This window comes from Ambystoma mexicanum, chromosome 4q, assembly GCF_040938575.1.
Source record: "Ambystoma mexicanum isolate Mex_15411 chromosome 4q, UKY_AmexF1_1, whole genome shotgun sequence".
Lineage (NCBI taxonomy): Eukaryota > Metazoa > Chordata > Amphibia > Caudata > Ambystomatidae > Ambystoma > Ambystoma mexicanum.
This window is the reverse complement of record NC_090928.1, coordinates 1243240895-1243259460: the sequence shown is the minus strand read 5'-3', so window position 1 is coordinate 1243259460 and position 18566 is coordinate 1243240895. Positions and strand designations below refer to the sequence as shown.

Genomic DNA, 18566 nt, shown 5'->3' with positions numbered 1-18566 from the left:
GAGCCTCGAGAGAAATCGTCGACGACCTCGGCGCCACAGGCGTCGACGTCTTCTTCGAAGACGGCACAGGATCACACGTCTCGAGCGCGTCGATGACCGGGACCTGGCACGGGCATGGTGAGAACGGCTACCCTTGTCCGAGTAGGACCTCTCCCGCGAGCCGTGCCGACCACCCAAGCCCGAAGGCGTACGGGCGGTGTATCTCGACCGGTACCGACCGACCCTACTCGGAGGCGCGGACGGACCGGTGCCTGCGATTCAAGAATCGCTAGCATCTGCTTCCCGAAGGAAGCCCATTCCTCCGGTGTCGCTTGCATGGAGGGATAAGCGACCCGCCGACGGGCGGAGTCCTCGGAAGAGGACGGGGAAGGTGACCTATGCCGGCGCTTCCGGGAATGCCTTGAAGAGGCAGAGGAGTGGCGAGACCGACTCCTGGAAGGAGACCCACTGGACTTCCGACGACGACGCGGAGAGTCTCCCCTCGAATCATCCGTTGAAAGCCCCGCAGAGCTCGACTTCCGGGGCTTAGACACCCGGCCTACCGACAGCTTCTTCTTGCGTTCCAGCAAGGCCTTTGCCGTGAGCGACTGGCAGTCGACACAGTCGTTCGTATCGTGGGCCTCCCTGAGGCACCAGAGGCAGGCGTTGTGCGAGTCTGTGACCGACATCTTGGACCCACAGTCCCCGCAGTTCTTGAAGCCCGGACGCGGGGTCGAAGATGAGAAAGACATCGCCACGAGCAGGTCTTCAAAACAAACCGAACTGGTTCAACGAACCGAGAATAGAAAACAGCAAACTCCAACGAGTCGAGGCGTACCGAGATTCACGAAGCGAACACGTTAGCGGAAAAAACGGAACTGAGGCTATGGGCGTCGTGCATCCTACTTATCACATCGGGTGACGTCGGCTGTCGGAACAGGACCTCGGGGACGGCGCATCGACGCAGGAGCCAAAGATTTTCCAAAGCAGCACAGCTGTGGACATTACCTGTCATAGATATGGAATACGTCGGTGGACCCAATCCCCTCGAAAATATTTTTATATGTTTGTATGAACCGTCCACGGTTTACATATAAAAGTATTGACTGTACCTTTAAACCAGCTACCTCCTGAAGAGCAGCTCGGCTGCTTCGTCATTTCCATTCGTCAAGACCCATTAAACCAAGGAGGCCATTCTATCTGTGCCCTACTGATCAGGCCGAAGAAACATCTCTCTAACAGGATCGAAAGCAAAAAGCACACTGGCATGCTGCATCACCTCCCGCCAAAGAGGGGCGCCACCCAAGTACAAATGCACGCCACCTTTGCTCAAAAGGAAATGGCACACTAGCATGCTGCATCATCTCCCGCCAAAGAGGGGCGCCACCCAAGTACAAATGCACGCCACCTTTGCTCAAAAGGAAATGGCACACTGGCATGCTGCATCACCTCTCGCCACAGAAGGGCGTCACCCAAGTACAAATGCACGCCACCTTTGCTCAAAAGGAAATGGCACACTGGCATGCTGCATCACCTCTCGCCAAAGAGGGGAGCCACCCAAGTACAAATGCATGCCACCTTTGCTAAAAAGGAAATGGCACACTAGCTGCACACAGCAACATGCAGAATACTTTCAATGTGCACATGACTTCCCAGATCAGCCTCAGTTTACAGCTGGCAGCCCAGTATGACGACACTGTGTGGTATTCCCGGCTTGCATTCTGCCTCTTTAGTGCCAAGGTGCTCTCATACTATGGGATGTGCACACCCCCTGAAAGGAACACGTCTCAGACAGTAGCCAAGTCTAGTGCTGGCCACCTTTTGCACCCCACTCGTCAACTGGAAGGGGCTGCTGTTTGGACCCTTTTCTAGTTCAGTGGGGCAAAAGTCTCTCCCAACAGTTGCAGCTGGAGAACTCTTATTGGAGGGGCATGAATATTCCTCAACGTCAGCAAGCGAGGCACAGCCAACTGTCTAGAGGTGATCTCCCTCAAAATGGTTTTGAAAAATAATGCTCAAAATGGTGAACTTTACAACACACTTCTCGTGAAAATGTGGGTAAAAAGCAATGTAATTTACAATAGGTTTTTGTGAGAATTAAATAAAAAGCTCACCAACAGCACACAGAAGCATTTTTCCAACACATTTTCACATTTATTTGCCTGCAATATGTGCACGTATTCTTTTTTAATTTAACACTAAATGTATTCTACCATACCATGAGAAAACAAAATACCTCCTCCAATTATCTCAACAATAGAAACCAACTCTAAGACATCCAGAGCATCCTGCTCAACTACACCCCCACCCCCACCCCAAGCATCCCATTCCCCTGTGCCCGGCCTTGCCATATGCTAGGAAAACACAAAGTCAGTGGGCAGTTGCCTTCTTACAAAAGGGACTAATGCCCCCGCCCTTGCCATATAGTGTCACGAACACTGAACAGGGAGACCAGTTACAGAATCAGTCATTCTTGCTGGCCTGGCCATCCTATTTCAAATGTTTAATGTTTAAAAGCCGGTGTGCTCATATTCTTGTCGGGTAAAGGAAATCCTGTTTACAGACTTTAACATGGTCCAAAAATGGGTTATAAATTGCAAATCATGGACTTCATGGACACGTCTAAACCCACCCTGAAAAACTTTGTCCTCACTTGCGTTTTTTATTCTTGGTTTTCGAAAGATCACATTGCATTGCTAAATTCAGGCCTGTTTGTTTCTTTTTTTCGTTTATGTTTGCTGTTTGTTAGCGCCCTGATGCTTACAGGCTTGGTTGCTCCATAAAAAATAAATAAAGTAAGTCGACATCTCCCCTTTTAATGAAAAGAAAATGATCTCCTTAATCTCAGGAATTTCATTCAGCATATCCTTACAATACGGGTTAGCTGAGGACAGGGCCGCCACATGTGCAGAAAAGAGCTGCTCCCATGTCTACAAGTTGTTCCTTATGATGCACACAGTCGGAGGCCCTCTGCACACTTTTGAAATGTGCCCCTATTGTAAACAATTTCTGCACCAGGTCCATATGCCATGCCTGTATCAATTTCCACACAGGTGCGGGGCACACAAGCAAGCTATATCGTTTTGGAATTAGATTCTTGGTGGTAAGAAAGGGGAAAATCAGTTCCTCAAATCCTTTGAAAGGTGTAGTTACCCTGGGTTTGATATCCTATTTGCACAACAATGCCTAATTTGGTAGTATCTTAAACTTCGGCCTTCCTGTAAGATAAAAGCTGAAAATCCCCCAGATGGGAGCATTACTCAAGCATCTTAGGCCATAGATATGGTAGTCTATTATTGATTTAGGCATCATTGCCATTTTGTATAGATATTTGGCTACCGATGAGGGCTGTTCGCTCATTTGGAATATCAGAACTATTTTGGAGATCCTGCTTTTGTTTCGGGTTTCTTGTTTGGAATTCGACTACTCTTGGTTTCAATTTATAGGCATACAAATGAAGAAATTCTATGGGACTTGCTTTCAAATATTCCATTGGAAAGTCAATATTATTTTGGAACATCTTTTTGTTACTAAAATGTCTTTAGCTGCACATGTACACTTTAACCTGTATGGAACTTTATAACGGGCACTGCCTTGATAGAGTGGATCGCTAGCTCATATAATACTTTACTGCATATGACACCAACTTAAGTCTTTAATCCTTCCGAGGTCAATAAATCAAGAACCATACAATGGGATAGCAAGATCACCAAATCTTAAAGCGCTTAAGAGAATGGAGGAATCTGGCATTAAGCGCTATACCCATCAGTGTGCGGAATAGGGAAATTAAGACTACTCACTTGGAAGCAAAGAGGATGTAATCCATTACAGATTCTCCAAAGAAAATCGGAATTAAATTGTCGTCTTTATTATTTTCCTGAAAACATGGAAATAAAATTCAGTTAAGCGTAGCATCATGTTTCAGTGACCAAAACAATATTTCTGACATCAACACATGTTGCAGACATTCACAAACGCAGAATGGCAGAGGTAGTAGGTATAGAAATGTCCATCGAGTGGCTTTATTTTTCTTTTACACTTCCAAACAAAGGTTTAATACAGCCCACCAATGAATGTTGTGCCTCCAGAAACATTTATTTCAGCTCTCATTGTGGCCAGAATAATACCCAAATATAGACCTTTGTGGAATACAAGATCAATGCAGTCTGCCTTTCTGATAACTGTTGAGCAGACAGGATCTCAAGGATAAGTACCATCCATCTGCCTTTCAGTTCATAGGACCTTTGGAATTCATTCACTTTATTCTTAGGCCTCAGTCAGTCTCTTTGATCCAGCGCCTGGGAACCTGTACAGACTTGCAGATAGGCACCAGAGAACGGTTGGCATCACCCCCTCACTGGCAGACTTTGCTGCCATCCATCCTATTCAGCTGCGAATGGTGGATTTCTCTACCAGGATTCTAGCAGATCCTTCTGTGGCCACACCCAGCAACTGGAATCCTTTCAATGACAACATTTAATGAATAAATCAAGCAATGCAAATTGAAGTATATGTTTAGGTTATTTTTTAGAATGATTTCTTATATGATTGTGTCCTATTATAGTAAATCAATACCACTTTATAAACATACCATCCAGGTCAGTGCATATCCATCCAAACCAGTTACTTATATATGCTTTCTGCAATATAAACACATGCTATAAAACATCTTGTTGCTGCTCACATTCCCCCAATTATTTATCCCCATCACCCAGAGGCATTAGCAGGCACTCAATCATTGTTCAAGTCACCCATCATCCATCAATTATCTCGGGCCTAAATCAGTGAATTTCCACTCTGACTTTGGCGCCTTTAAAAAATATCATTATTAGACTAGGAACCTTTTTACCTACTAAGCATGCCGGGTCGGAAGGAAGAGGCAGAAACTTGAGGGAATTCTTCACTGGTGTTAAAAAGATAAGGCCTATCTTTCCCTATTGCTAGACAGTTATCCCTCCCTATCTAAATAACTAAAGGTGCTTGTCAGGAAGTCCCAAAGAAATATGTCCACGTCGAAAAACTAGTTCTAACTGACCCTGCCACTATCTTAATTCACTTTAATTGCATCAGGAGAATATCTCCCCTCTCCTGGTTCTCTCTTATGGCAAGGTTTCTTCTTTACTCCAAAGTTCTCTTTAGTATGATATCTTTAAATAGTCTCTTGCTGCCTTTTGGATAACTTAATGTAACTCCTTCACAATGCACTAGGGGTTTAACCCGCTTTAGGGACAGTTACTGAACACCTCTTTTTAGCACTCTTTCTTATACTTTGATCTAGGCTTGTATGCTTTTCTAACTCCTGTAACCCAGGCCCTCTTAACTTAGGCATACCTTCTTGAGACTTGACCTTCCCCCCTCTCCTGGCATACTCAGCTTCATTATCGCTCCTTTTATGTGGTTAAGTTAATTTCACATTTACAGAATTCTCTCTCTGGTTTGCTCCACTCTTTACTTCTCAAACAATGGGGTACTTGTGCCCAATTCTAAATGTCTTCTTTCAGGCGTATTCGTTATATAGTATAAACACATTTCCCTGTAAATGGCTTTATAATCAGTATCTCCTCAACTTCACTGGGACAAGTTTCTCTTGCTCCATAGCGATGCCCCGGTAGCTTCCCGGTTTTCACACTCTCCCCGTTACCTCTGTGTCTGCAGGGGATGCGTATTGGGCTCTGCGTAGCTCGGGTTCTCCTCCTCCACTCTATTCAGCGCTTCTGAATGCTGTTGGTGTCCTGCCTTCGGTCCTCTCTCTGATTCGACCGACTCTCGGTGCGTGTAGAATGGTGCCTCGTTGACTCTCTGTCTGGGCGTCGGGGGGGGAGGGGTTCAGCGCTGTTCGAGAGGCGCACGGGCCACCACAAAGTTGCAGTGGTCATGCCACCACTGGGATTATGCTGCCCCCAATCCTGTTGCTCTCTGCTCAGAACAACCGTTTCTTGCATAAACAATTATTAATTTATCAGTCCGTTATAAAGCCTTCTTCAGAAGGGATAAATAGAATAGTAACACACAAATACACTTCAATACTGTAGATTCTAGTTTCTGAATCAGACAAGACCCTTTTGGAATGGCCCACAGACACAACCTACACCAAGATGTGACTTCAATAACTAGGGTGCGGGGGACATTAATATCTTACTGTTGGCATTTAGAATACTTTTAAAAGTTCATTAAAGGCAAAGGTTATTAGAACAACAAGAAACCACAAATATTCTTAAGCAGGCAAGTACTTTTGTTCAATAGGCTAAGCCAAAGTCAATGGGCAAAAGTCTTGTGTAGGATGAAGCACTTCTGGTAAGTAAATGGAAAAGTCTTTGCACAAGTTCTGATCAGACTTGTGAGTTACAGAAGTGGCAAGCACTCTACAGTAAGAGACAAGTTCTCTCAGACTTTTTACAGTACCTTTAAAGATGAAGAAAAGATGCAGCAGAGGACTTTTGTTCCTGTGCAGCTCTGCAGGTCTCACTGTTCCTGGGCCTCAGTCGTGGGGACAAGAGGGAGGATGTCGGTGGACTCCTGCAATGCACTGCGACTGTCAAAACTTGCAACCGGCAAACTTCACTTTCAGTGGCTGTTCAGTGTTTCAGCTCCTGGAATCTACCACAAATAGCAACACTGCGGTTCCTGGCTGTCGAGATGAACTTTCCTTGCTTCTAGGGTCCCGCACTCTGTTGAGGGGGCTCATGCTTGGTTAGTCCTGTTTCTTGGGAGTCCGGAGGATCTTCCAAAAGCTCTAGGCCAGCTTAAAAGCAACACACACAATCTGGTGTTCCTCTCCCTGGCTATACGGTTTCCAGAAGCAACTCTGTGGAAATTCAACCAGCTCCGAGATGGATGTCCAGGTGGCTTACTTTGGAGTTGATTGGTCCCACCAACTCAAGGGGAGAAGTCGTCCGTGCAGGGGCTTCTCTGTCGATGTAAATTTGACATTTCGGCACTGCAGCAGGTCTACACCGGGAAAACCAGCGGACCAGGGGTTGCAGCAGGCGCCCTCTTCAAGTTCTTCTTCTGTTCCTTCTTCCAGTGGTCAACTCTCTGTCTTCCAAGCCAAAGGACTTGCCTTTTATTCAGTTCTCTCCCATTCATTCCAGCCTAGCTGTCAATCACCCAGCAGGTTGGCTGTCCTTGCCGGACAGTCAGCCAGCCAATCACCACAGAGTGCATTTGGGTCTTCTACGAGACTAAGCACAGGGAATTTCGGGCATCTCCCTCACTTCCTGCCTACCCCAGCCCTCTGGAGCCACATGCGGATTTCACTCGGGAATCTCGCAAAAAGCAAGATGAACAAAGACAAAACCTGGTTTGGCGCGCAGAGTAAATCTCAAGAAGGACCTTTCCACAAAGAAATGGTGAAAAAAGAAGACCGGGCATGTGGGTGCTTTACTGCAGCTGTGAACGAAGTACGCGGTAAACGCACACCATGGTAGTTCAAACTAAACCACTGCCACCAGCCATTCAATGAGAAAAGGGTAACACAAAAAATGTTACATGAGAAACTAGACAAAGGGGATACTAGGTAACCCCTCCAGCACCCTATTGTAAGATAGTGCGTGCTGGGTCTAGAAAGTTACAAATGTAAGTAAAGTCAATTTCACTTTACTGCTCTTGGAAACAGTAGTTTATCCAAGAGAAGGTATTTAAACCTTTGGGAAATCTGAAAGACTTCCCTGTGCCACGACACTGAAGGTGCTGCGTGACAATGTAAAATATGATGCCTGTGGAGTTTGTCAGACTCCAAAACTAAAAGAGAAACAGTGTATAAAAGCACATTAAAATACATGAGTGGGAAAAAAGGGTCTCTCTCTCTCCAGGTAAAAAAAAAAATCAAGTCCTCAAATCAGTGGTGGTTCCCTATTCAAGCGAGGTAACAGAGGAGCGAGGTAACAGAGGAGCCAGCCAACTATCGCCCGATTGCATTACTAGACATCATCGGGAAAATCTTTGCTACCTTGCTACTTAAACATTTCCAGATCTGGGCCAGAACATCACCATCCAATGACCCGTTCCAAATGGGCTTCCTAAAAAACGGAAGCACAGCAGTAAACATTTTACTACTGAACATAATAAAATCTAAAGTCAAGCAAGGAGCACAAACAGTTTTTCTGGCCTTTGTAGACCTCTTGCAGGCCTTTCCTCTGGACCAAACTAAAAGGGTGGAAGTGCCCGAGCGAAATATTAGATCCTGTGATGGCTCTCCACACGCACACCAAACCGCGAGTCCGCCGGAACCGCCAAAGTCTCCTATCAATAGAAATACCATCTGAACGCGGGGTAAAACAGGGCTGTCCACTAGCACCAGTGCTTTTCGTCGCCTTCTTGGGCGACTACAAGAACTCAGAATCATCCATTAGGGCCTTTCCGCCCAAATTTGGCAATGTCAACGTGTCACGCATCCTATATGCAGATGACCTGATCCTTCTGGATCAGACCCAAATTGGTATTCAGCGGCAACTCACCAATCTTGCACGCTACATGTAAACAACTTAGAAATTAACAAATCAAAGACAAAGGTTAGGATACAGGAGCAACACCACTCGAAAAACAAACACAATCTAAAATGGTTTCAGGACAACATTAGAATTGAAGTGGTTTCCCACGTCAAATATCTGGGAGTGCTAATTGATGGCTTCGCTAAAGAGCATAAAATGCAGCAGACCCTATGAGAAAAAATAAGGAACCTCGCAGCGCAAATGAGAGCAATTGACAAGAAACATGGCAAATGTTCACTATTGCCAGTCATCCAATTATATAAGGGAAAAGTGGTGCCGACCCCAACATACGGAATGGGCGCGACACTTAGCATGCCTGCAGCAATTTAGCCCAAACTTGAAGGGCACTTATGGAAATCAGTCCATGGCCTGCCCAATTCAGCCTCAATAGCGATCATCAGGCGCGACCTGGGTCTTTTTTTCACTGGAAACAGTAGAGCAAAGTTCCATGCAATTATTCAGGAAAACCATTCTCCTGATACCCTCCCGATATACAAGATCATTGCCACGGAGATAGCAAGTCTGCACTCCAAAACTTTAAACACCTGGGCAGAGAGCCGAAAAACCAAGCTGAGTGAGCTAGCCTGTACTGAAGACGATCTAACAAACCCACTGAGAGTTCAATTTAAAATGGAATGCCAAGTCTGGATCGAAACATCTGGCAAAGCACAAGCCAACAAACTTGCAAAACACCTGCCATCTAGCATCAACAAAACAAAATCTCTGTTGCCCTACTGCATTAAATTCCCTGACAAACGCTTAATGAAAACCTTCATGAGAGCACGCCTGAACCTGCTCCCTACTTGCGAAATCCTAGCCATCAGACTGCAGACAAACAACAAGGAGTGCAGACTGCGTGACTTGCCAAACCAAACTGAAACCTGAAGGCACCTTCTCATGCATTGTCCAGAGCTGGGACAGGAAAGAGCAGCGTACCTGTCCCCGCTATGTGCAGACCTTCCTGTCGTTGAAGAGACTGTATGGTGGAATAGGCTGATGGCCGGAGAAAACATCAAATGGACCATCACCTCAGCGAAACTGCTCGACACAGCTTTCAAAAAGATCAACCTAACTTCGAACCTGCTGAATTGATCACTCCCAGCTCACACACGTTCCCTTCGTTGGCCGCTGGTTGGTTTTGAGGTTACAGTTCAATGAAGAGCTCTCACCTTGTAAAAATCGCAAACGCAATTACACACAAGTAAAAAAAAAATCAAAGCAAAGTTGCTGGGGTTCTCTAAGGTGGAGGGAATTAGCACATTTCTGAGAATTCTCCCTAACATCCCACGCCCCTTTTTGTATTAGTTGTGAGGTCTAGCAATAGGTTTCTTAGTATAGGCCCCTTTTGTTTTGACAACGCCACTAGGACTGCCTTATTTTCATTTGATGGTCGATGCTTGCTCTCATCTTAGATTTAGGTTTAGATTAAGCATTGTCCCAACCCGCAATCAACTTTCCTTGTCTAATAAACACCCTTGAAGTGTGATCACTTGTGTCGGTCTTACTTGTTGTCACCATGAGTTCATTACAGACAGCATCAAAAAACATAACACAAGTCCAGTACTGGTATACAGATTATGTCAAATACCATACCAAACCATTAAAAAAATCAGCTCGCTTATCAAGAGTACAAGACAATCGGCACATTAGGGTAAGTACAAAACACAAACAAGCCAGGAAACCAAGAAAGGCAAGACAAACGGTAAGACATTTTTTAAAACCATAACAAAATCACAAATGGACTTGGGAGATGAGGGCGCTAGCGAGCCCACCAAGATGGCGGCTCTACTTTGAGCTCTGTGACAAGCTCCCTTTAATACTGAAACAATTGCCGATCTGAGGACGTGAAGAGGCGGCTGGTCATCGGAGAGAGCCGTTCATTGCCCTACGGGTCACAGTGGTACCCGTGTATAGTGGCTGAGTGGGAGTGTTGGCGCGAGGAAGCAGGAGCCAGGTCCGGGACGCTCTGCCTGCCGCGTCCCTGCACTGCGCAGTTTTTCTGCGGAGCCCCAGGCACTGCAGGCGAAGAGGCGCTGGGCGGCGGCCACCTTTCCGGGCCGGGAGAGTTTTGGCCGCTGGAGGAAGAGGAGAGGGAGGCCGCGGAACAGGGCCGTTGTGGGTCGGAGACCCTGGGCGCCTGGCGAGGAGGAGCGGTGTCGGTCTAGGGCTGCGACGATCATTGTGCAGTCCGCTGTCACGGATAGTGAGGATCAGCCCCCGGCGAAACGGAGCTGTCGCCAGCCGGGGAACGCTGATAAGCCCATCCGAATAGCACTGGGGGCTGTGCTGGTGAGTGGCTCGTGCTGCCGTCGCTCTCGACCCATATACGGGTGGTGGCTGGGGCCGCGTGCATCTCTCGCCAGGGAGGATCTGTGAGTTTGCGGGGGGACCGCCGCCGCAGTTGGGCCGGGGAGTGAGTCACGCTGGACGCCTGCGCTGGAGGAGCATGTTGCGCATGGCCCGATACCCCCACCCCGTGAGCCCTTTCTGTGGCCTGCAGTTTTGGACTGGGGAGGCAGCGAGATGCTGGAGTGGTAGGGGGCCGTATAGAACCTGTTGATTGTGGCATCCCAGGGCCCACGATACTCCCTACACTTGCCATATAGCCAAGGCAACTTGGACAGTGGTAGGAGTGTGGACGTGGCCGGCAGTGGTGGACTGGACCCAGTGTGATAGACTTCGGGGTGGCACTCGCCCCAGGCCCCGGCGGCGGTGGAACCCCTCCAGTGAAGCGCACGCCAACTGAGGTCCGTCTGGGGGCCGTCTACCTCAACAATCTCCTTGTGTAATACCGCCCGGACCGCTATGTTGCGGACTTCGCAGAACCATTCCTCCGTCCTTGTGGAGGAGCGGTTTACGCGGCCGTTGGCCAAGAATGGGCAAGGCAGACAAGGCCCAACGGAAACTGACGTTTGAACCGGGAGCCGGGGTTAGAACTCCTAACCAGAATATATGACCGGAGTCTCCCGCATAAGAGATGACCCAGGCTGTAGATACTACCCATGCCCTGGTTCCCGATATTAAGGAGATCCTGTTAGAACTCAAGGCGGGCTTCGGCGGTCTCGATTGCAAACTGGACTCCCTCTCCTCGAAGGTCGACATGTTACAACACCGCCTTGACAAACATAGCCACAGGCTGGATGCGGTGGAGCAGCGTGTTTCGGATCTAGACGACGGAAGCGCGTCGTTGGGAACCAGAGTCACAGCGTTGGAGAGACAAATGAAACCTGTGAACGCCAAAAATGAGGAGTTAGAGGGCAGGGCCGCCGCAACAATATTAGATTGACCGGGATAAGAGAAAGGCAGATCCCTGGCAAGATGGAAGATTTTGTCGAGAATCTGGGTAAAGACCTATTTGGCGCCGCAGCACTGTCCCATGTTTTTGTCGTAGAGCGGGCCCACAGAGCGCCACCTGCCCGCCCTGCACCTGGCTCAGTGCCTCGCCCAATAATCGCCAAGATTCTTAACTTCAAAGACCGTGATCAATCCTGAAGTTGGGGAGACAGAGGGGAATTACAGTTTGATGGTGACACCATTCACATCTACCCTGATTTCTCTCAGGCACTCCAAACATCGCGGACTCAATGCTATTCCCAGTCAAACTGAGAATTCTCCATGCTGGGACGACCAAGTTATTCACGTCACCAGAAGAAGCATCCGCGTTCCTCGACAGTATTGGCGGCCGGCCCATAAGCAGCAACTTCCTGAGGCCACATAGAAACGACCAAGCAGGAGGACGCCCTGCCTGAGTTCCAGGAAAGCCACGTCATCCACTTGCTGAGACGTTGCACACGGCACAAGTGTTTATCCTATCTAGTGGGAGCCAGAACTCTTAGTTAGGCACTAGCGCGCCTAGCACCGCTTCAAGTTAAATGTTATTTGGTTGTAGTAACAGGGGGGAGGGACTCTTGAAGGGCAGGTTGGGGGTTGCCTGTGTATGGGTGAGGGGGTTTCTGCCTATGTTGGGAGTTTGTTTTTGGTTAAAGGAACGAACTGGGAATGGTACAGTGGCCGCAATGGCCCATTTTGGTAAAGCCTCGCGGTATAGCATACAGCGAGTCTATGAGCACAGCGATCCTGCCTCGAGACCCTTCCCGTCGGGGGGTCTGCCTGGGTCCGGAATACACCCGACCACTGTGCCATTCAGGGTAGCAACGTGGAACGTCCGGGGTGGTAATAACCCCACCAAAGCCCGTAGAGTAGCCCAATATCTCAAAAGGCACTATGTCAACATTGCGCTGATTCAAGAAACCCATCTCACCCCTTCATCCGAAAGTAAATGGATGGCAAGCTGGGGATGTCACAGGTATTTTTCCTCTTCCTCGTCTTATGCTCGCGAGATCGCTACCCTTATTAGCAGAAGGGTAAAATGTAAGATGCAGATGGTGAAGCGCGACGAGGAGGGTATGTCCCTCCTGGTACGCGGGACACGAGATGGAGTAGAAGTGACCCTCGTGAACTCTTATGGTCCGAATGTAGACAGTACTAACAATTTCGATTGGGTCATGATCAACCTAGCTAATGCGGACCACACCACAATCATCTGGGGGGGGGGGGGCCGATCTGAATACCACACTTAACCCGAATATTGACAATTACCATACCAACAGCACCACACACACACACACTAAAGCCAGCTTGCAGATACAAGAAATATGTAGGGCTTATAAACTCAAGGACGCCTGGAGAGCCAGACATCCATCGTCACGCAACTACACCTTTCATTCGTGGGTACACAGCACCAGCTCTAGGCTTGACTACCTTTATGTGTCAAGGCACACTAGGATATGGTGGAGTGACTGCCAGGTTCTCCCTCGGACACTATCCGATCACTCCCCGGTGGTCCTTGAATGGGCCCCAGTTGGATATGGCGGTGGCAGACCTCCATGAAGGTTCAAGCACGGGGCTCTTCAGGATCAGGTGTTTGCCCAGGAACTTCGGGCTGACATAATGGCCTTCCTAGACATAAATCGCAACTCGGTTGAATCGGCGGGGACCCTGTGGGATACCCTCAAGTGCTTTGTGAGGGGGGGTGTGCATAGCTAAAGAACATGGGGTATCGAAGCTGATTAGAGCAGAACTGGCAGCTAGTGAAGCATGGATGAAGAATATGGAGCTATCATACGAAGCCCAAAACGACAACCGCACCCTCTTCTCCCTCAATAAGGAACTTGAAAACTTCAGAACTTGTGCGGAAAGAGAAGCCAAGTTTCAATCACACAGAATACGACAGTTTGGCGAGGGCCACAGACCAGGAGCTTTGCTTGCTAGGTTGATAGCATCGGACTGGAGTCCTCCCCCGATAGACTGTATAAAGGGCACCTGATGGTTGTGTGGCCTTCACTGAAGACGGTATTGTCGAGTCGTTTCGGGCTTTCTATCAAGACCTTTACAACACGAAAGGCGACAATGCATCAGGCCCCCTCCCCCAATATCTGGACCAGATTGAACTCTTCTGGGCGGACCAAACGTTAAGAGAGCCATTAAACGCCCCCATATCATTAGACTAGATATTAGAGGCCATAAAAACACTCCCAGGCTCCAAGGCTTCTGGACCGGACAGCCTGCCGGGTGAATTTTATAAAGTATTCGCCACGATCGTGGCACCCCTCCTGTTACAAGTTTACCAAGAGGCGACCGAAAAGGGCAGTCCCCCCGTGACACTTCGGGCCAATTTCTCTAATCAACTTAGAAAATAAAATATTGGCAAAAATTCTTGCCGCAAGATTACTTCCCTTAATGCCTGCACTAGTGATAGCAGATCAAGCGGGATTTATTCCTGGCCGCAACACGACCTTTGGGCTAAGGCGCATGTTTAGTGCAATTGAGGCTATCAACCCTGCTGTCCAGGAGGTGGCGGTGCTTCTTGATGCCAAAAAAGCGTTTGTTCAGTGGAATGGCCCTACCTCTTCACGGTACTGGAAAGAATGGGTTTGGGGAAGCAATTCTTGAAGTTAGTTGCACTCTTATATGAGAAACCGGTGTCAAACATCCTTGTGGGGAAAGCGAGGTCTGCGAGTATAACGCTTCAGAGGGGGACCAGGCAGGGGTGCCCCCTATCAGCTCTCCTGTTTGCATTGGCAATGGAACCTCTTGCAGACAGCTTACGTTCGCGGCACCTGCACAGGGGTTTACAGTTGGGACCACATAAAAAAGTTATTTCGCTTTACACAGACGATGTAGCTCTTTTCATTCGAGATCCGTCTGAGAATTTGAACCCAGTAATGCGTGAGGTGATTAGTTTTGGGGAGCTCTCTGGCCTAAAAATCAATAGCATAAAATCGATTGTTTTCCCTCTAACTGATGCCACACAGGAATATGTCGTTCATGGGTTTAAATGGGAACGGTTGGAGTACGGTACCTGGGAATTCTTGTCACGAGATTATCACACCCTTTTGCAAGATAATTACGGGAAATTGGTTGACACATTACGGGGTCAAATCACAAGATGGAAAGGTCTCCCGCTCACTCTCTGGGGCCGTGTGTCCATGGTGAAGATGGTAGTTCTGCCCAAGCTCCTTTACCTGTTTGCGAACATTCCCATCGTACTCCCACAGAAACTCCTAGCCCTGTTGCGAAGCATGATCCTCGTACCGATCTGGGCTAGTAAACCCGCGAGGGTGGCCTACACAACATTATTTGCAAACATGTTTGCGCCCCGAAAACATACTCCCGGCCAGCATCATCTTAGACGACCCTGACATCTTTGCACCAGCCTTAACCAAAGTGATAAACTCATCGTTCCGAGATCAAATCTTGCCTAAAAGTATAAAAAGGGTAACAGTCACCCCCCCCCTGTTAAAAAAACGAATCTAGACCAAAGGGACCCAAACAACCTAAGGCCCATACCCAATTGCAACTTTATACTTAAAATAATGGACAAGATTGCCACCACAAAGCTCCAAGAACACGTAGAAAGCTCAGACCTCCTCCACCACCAACAGTCTGGTTTTCGACCAGCGCATAGCACAGAAACAGCTATGCTGGATCTACAGACTAAGATGCTCAACATCATTGATCAGGGGAAAGCCGGCTTGCTCGTTCTCTTGGATCTGAGCTCTGCTTTCGACCTATTAGATCACAACCTACTCAAGACATTGCTAAAAAAAACAGCAAACTGCTCAGATGAAGCAATAAGCTGGATCATGTCTTTCCTACAAAACAGAACATCTAGAGTTCATTGGGGAAACCTATCCTCAATAGAAAAAGAAATCACCTGTGGAGTCCCACAGGGTGCCAGCATGTCCCCACTCCTGTTTAACCTATACCTTAGGTTTCTCTGCATAGTCCTCGCAACATCAACACGTTCTTTACCAATTACGCTGACGACACTCAGCTGGTAATTGAACTAAGTGGAGACCATGAAAAGGACAACAAAAAGCTAAGCCTAGTTTACAACGCGGTAGAGCAATGGATGGACCAAAATTGGATGTGCCTAAATGGCGACAAAACAGAGCTTATAGTCTTTGGCTCCAATCTTGTCAGATCTAAGCTCCATTCTGCATACAACACCTTCACCATCAAAAATACCCAAATTAAGGTCCTAAACAAGGTTAAAACCTTGGGGGATGATGCTAGAAGCATCCCTGGGATCAGATGCCCAAACCCTTTACGTTAAGAAAACGTGCTCATACTACCTGCGCCTACTAAAAGCCATAAGACCCTACTTATCTGAGGAAAATAGCGCCACGGTCGCAAGAGCTACCATCTTATCTCGCCTAGACTATGGCAATGCCCTAGTTCTAGGATCTAATAAAAACTGCTACCACAGCTACCAAGTTCTGCAAAACAATGCACTGAGAATCATTAAGCAAAAAAAACAGGAATCAGCACATCAGCGAAGCTAGGAAGGAACTTCACTGGCTAAAAATTGAAGAGAGTCTCCAATTTAAATCCCTCACGCTCACGCGTAGATGTATTTTTTGGCAAAGCCCTGCATACCTGAAAACTAAAATCATTCCATAGAAACCTACGAGAGAGCTAAGATCAGCCGAACAAGGTCTGATTGTGGTAGCTCCTTTCAGACTTAAAAACGGGGCAGGTAAATCCTTCCCTATAACCACAGTAGGCCTTTGGAACAACCTCCCTGGCCAGTTAAGGATGGAAGCCAATTACCAACGCTTTCGCAAACAACTGAAAACCCACATCTTCAAGTAATACATATACTACAACCTGCCAACCCACCTATGCAGCTCTAATGTCTCGTGCTACGTGTTTTATTGTCTTATTATTTGTCTTTATGTTCTTGTCTCTGCGCCCCGAAGCTCGAGAGCTACCGGCGCAATACAAATAAATAAATCATTCAACCAGTCGCGGGGGGGGGGGGGGGGGGGGGGGCTTGGCACTCCCGGATCCAGAGCTGTATTATTGGGCAGCCCAAGCACAGTTCTTAAGCCATTGGTACGCCACACTGGTTGTTAGACCCCCCCCATGTCCAGGTCGAACGGGCCCTAATGTCCCCACACATGTTGCGGGCAACCATAATCAGTACACTACAGACCCGTCCCAAAACCTTAAACCTAGTTCATTCCACATATACAGTATGGGTAAAAATAGCAGAGAAATGCAAGATAGACGTGCGTTATTCCCCGCTCCTACCCGCCAAATTCATCCCTGGGGTCCCGCTTACTAACGACCAGGTCTATAGTCATTGGATACGTAAGTTGCAAATCAACAATCTGGGTGACCTGTTCGTTGAGGGGTCCTTTATAACGCTCCAGCAGGCTCGTGTGCGAGGAGCAAGCAATGCCCTAGACATATTCATCTATTTTAGGCTCCGTCAGATGGCACAGAAGCTTTTCCCTACTTTTCCCACCCAACCTCAGACATGGCAATTGTTGCACGACACGTTCCAGACCCAGGGAGAGGGTAAGCTGGTTTCATGGCTGTATAAAAGCCTCTTGAAGGACACTCTCGTGCACTCTGGTTCCGCAAAGCTTGGATGGCAGAGATCCCTCGAGAGGAGTATTCCGGATGAGGATTGGGCATTGATTCTTGGCCAAACTCAGAAGGTGGCGCTGAACTCACAATTCAAACAAATACATTTTAACTATGTCCATCAAACCTACCATACCCTGGCCAGACTCCACAGACAACGGACTGAAGTCTGGGGGGCTTGTGATCGATGTGGGGCCCAGGAAGCTGACTTTTTGAACTTGGCGTGGAACTGTCTAGTTGTAAACAGATTCTGGGGGGAGGTTTGGGAGACGTAAACTGCAATTGCGGGAGAACGTATTGAGCAGGACCCCACGATTGCTTTCTTGGACTCACTAGTGGGGTAGCACTACATTCCCGGAAACTGGTGGGTCTCCTCCTGGTCCTAGCAAAGAGAAGAGTGGCAATGACCTGGGGAAGAGGCCAGCCCCAGAACTCTCGATTGTGGTTGCGTGACATTGCCTACTGTCAAGATAGAGACATTGTACATTAGAACCTTGCCGCTTCACGCAAGACCACCTGATATATGGGGCCCCTATGTGAATTATTTAATTGCTACTCCCACTGGTGCATCCTCTCCCATGTCGACCCCTTAGATGTTTTGCCCTTGGTCGACCCATTGGGTCTGACACTGATAAATCCGAACTTCCCTGTTATTGTATTACAGCACATTTTGAGTTGACAGTGATGGCAACGGTGGGTGGGTGGTCGGAGGGGGGGGAGCTCATTGGGTACACTGTTTGTTCCTTTGTTTTGTTTATTTCCTTGTATGTTTAATGAAAATCAGAAAATAAAGTTTAAAAAAACAAAAAAACAAATGGACTTGGGGAAGGCAGATGAGTCAAGTTAAGTATTAAGTCAAACATCCCAGCAATTATCAATGTGACCGAGTATTGGGAATGTTTTTCCATATTCCTGCTTTCACAACCTAATTATTTGAGATGTTCATGCCCATATCTAGGGGTGCAGGTTTTCGCTGGTGTTGGTTCTACGGCAATAGAGCAGATTGGGACAAGCAGGGGTTTAGCAGTTTAGGAACAAGTTACTTCCCTGTAACTGTTGTTCTCCAGCATGGGTCTGGCATGGATTCACATGCTCATGAATATTCCCCGTCGGCAGGCTGGGAATCCTCTGTAAAGAAAAAATCAGTATCAGTTTCGTTTC

At 47.7% G+C, this 18566-nt stretch overlaps 1 protein-coding gene across 2 annotated transcripts in view; it reads right to left on the bottom strand.

The window, feature by feature from the left end:
* The window catches only part of LOC138468319 (exportin-5-like), a 2047117-nt gene that overhangs the window by 1486861 nt on the left and 541690 nt on the right, over positions 1 to 18566 (bottom strand). For both annotated transcript variants that reach the window (XM_069608821.1, XM_069608822.1), the window contains exon 11: positions 3780 to 3856. In XM_069608821.1, the coding sequence (XP_069464922.1) occupies positions 3780 to 3856 (77 nt within the window). The remainder of the gene's footprint in view (positions 1 to 3779; positions 3857 to 18566) is intronic.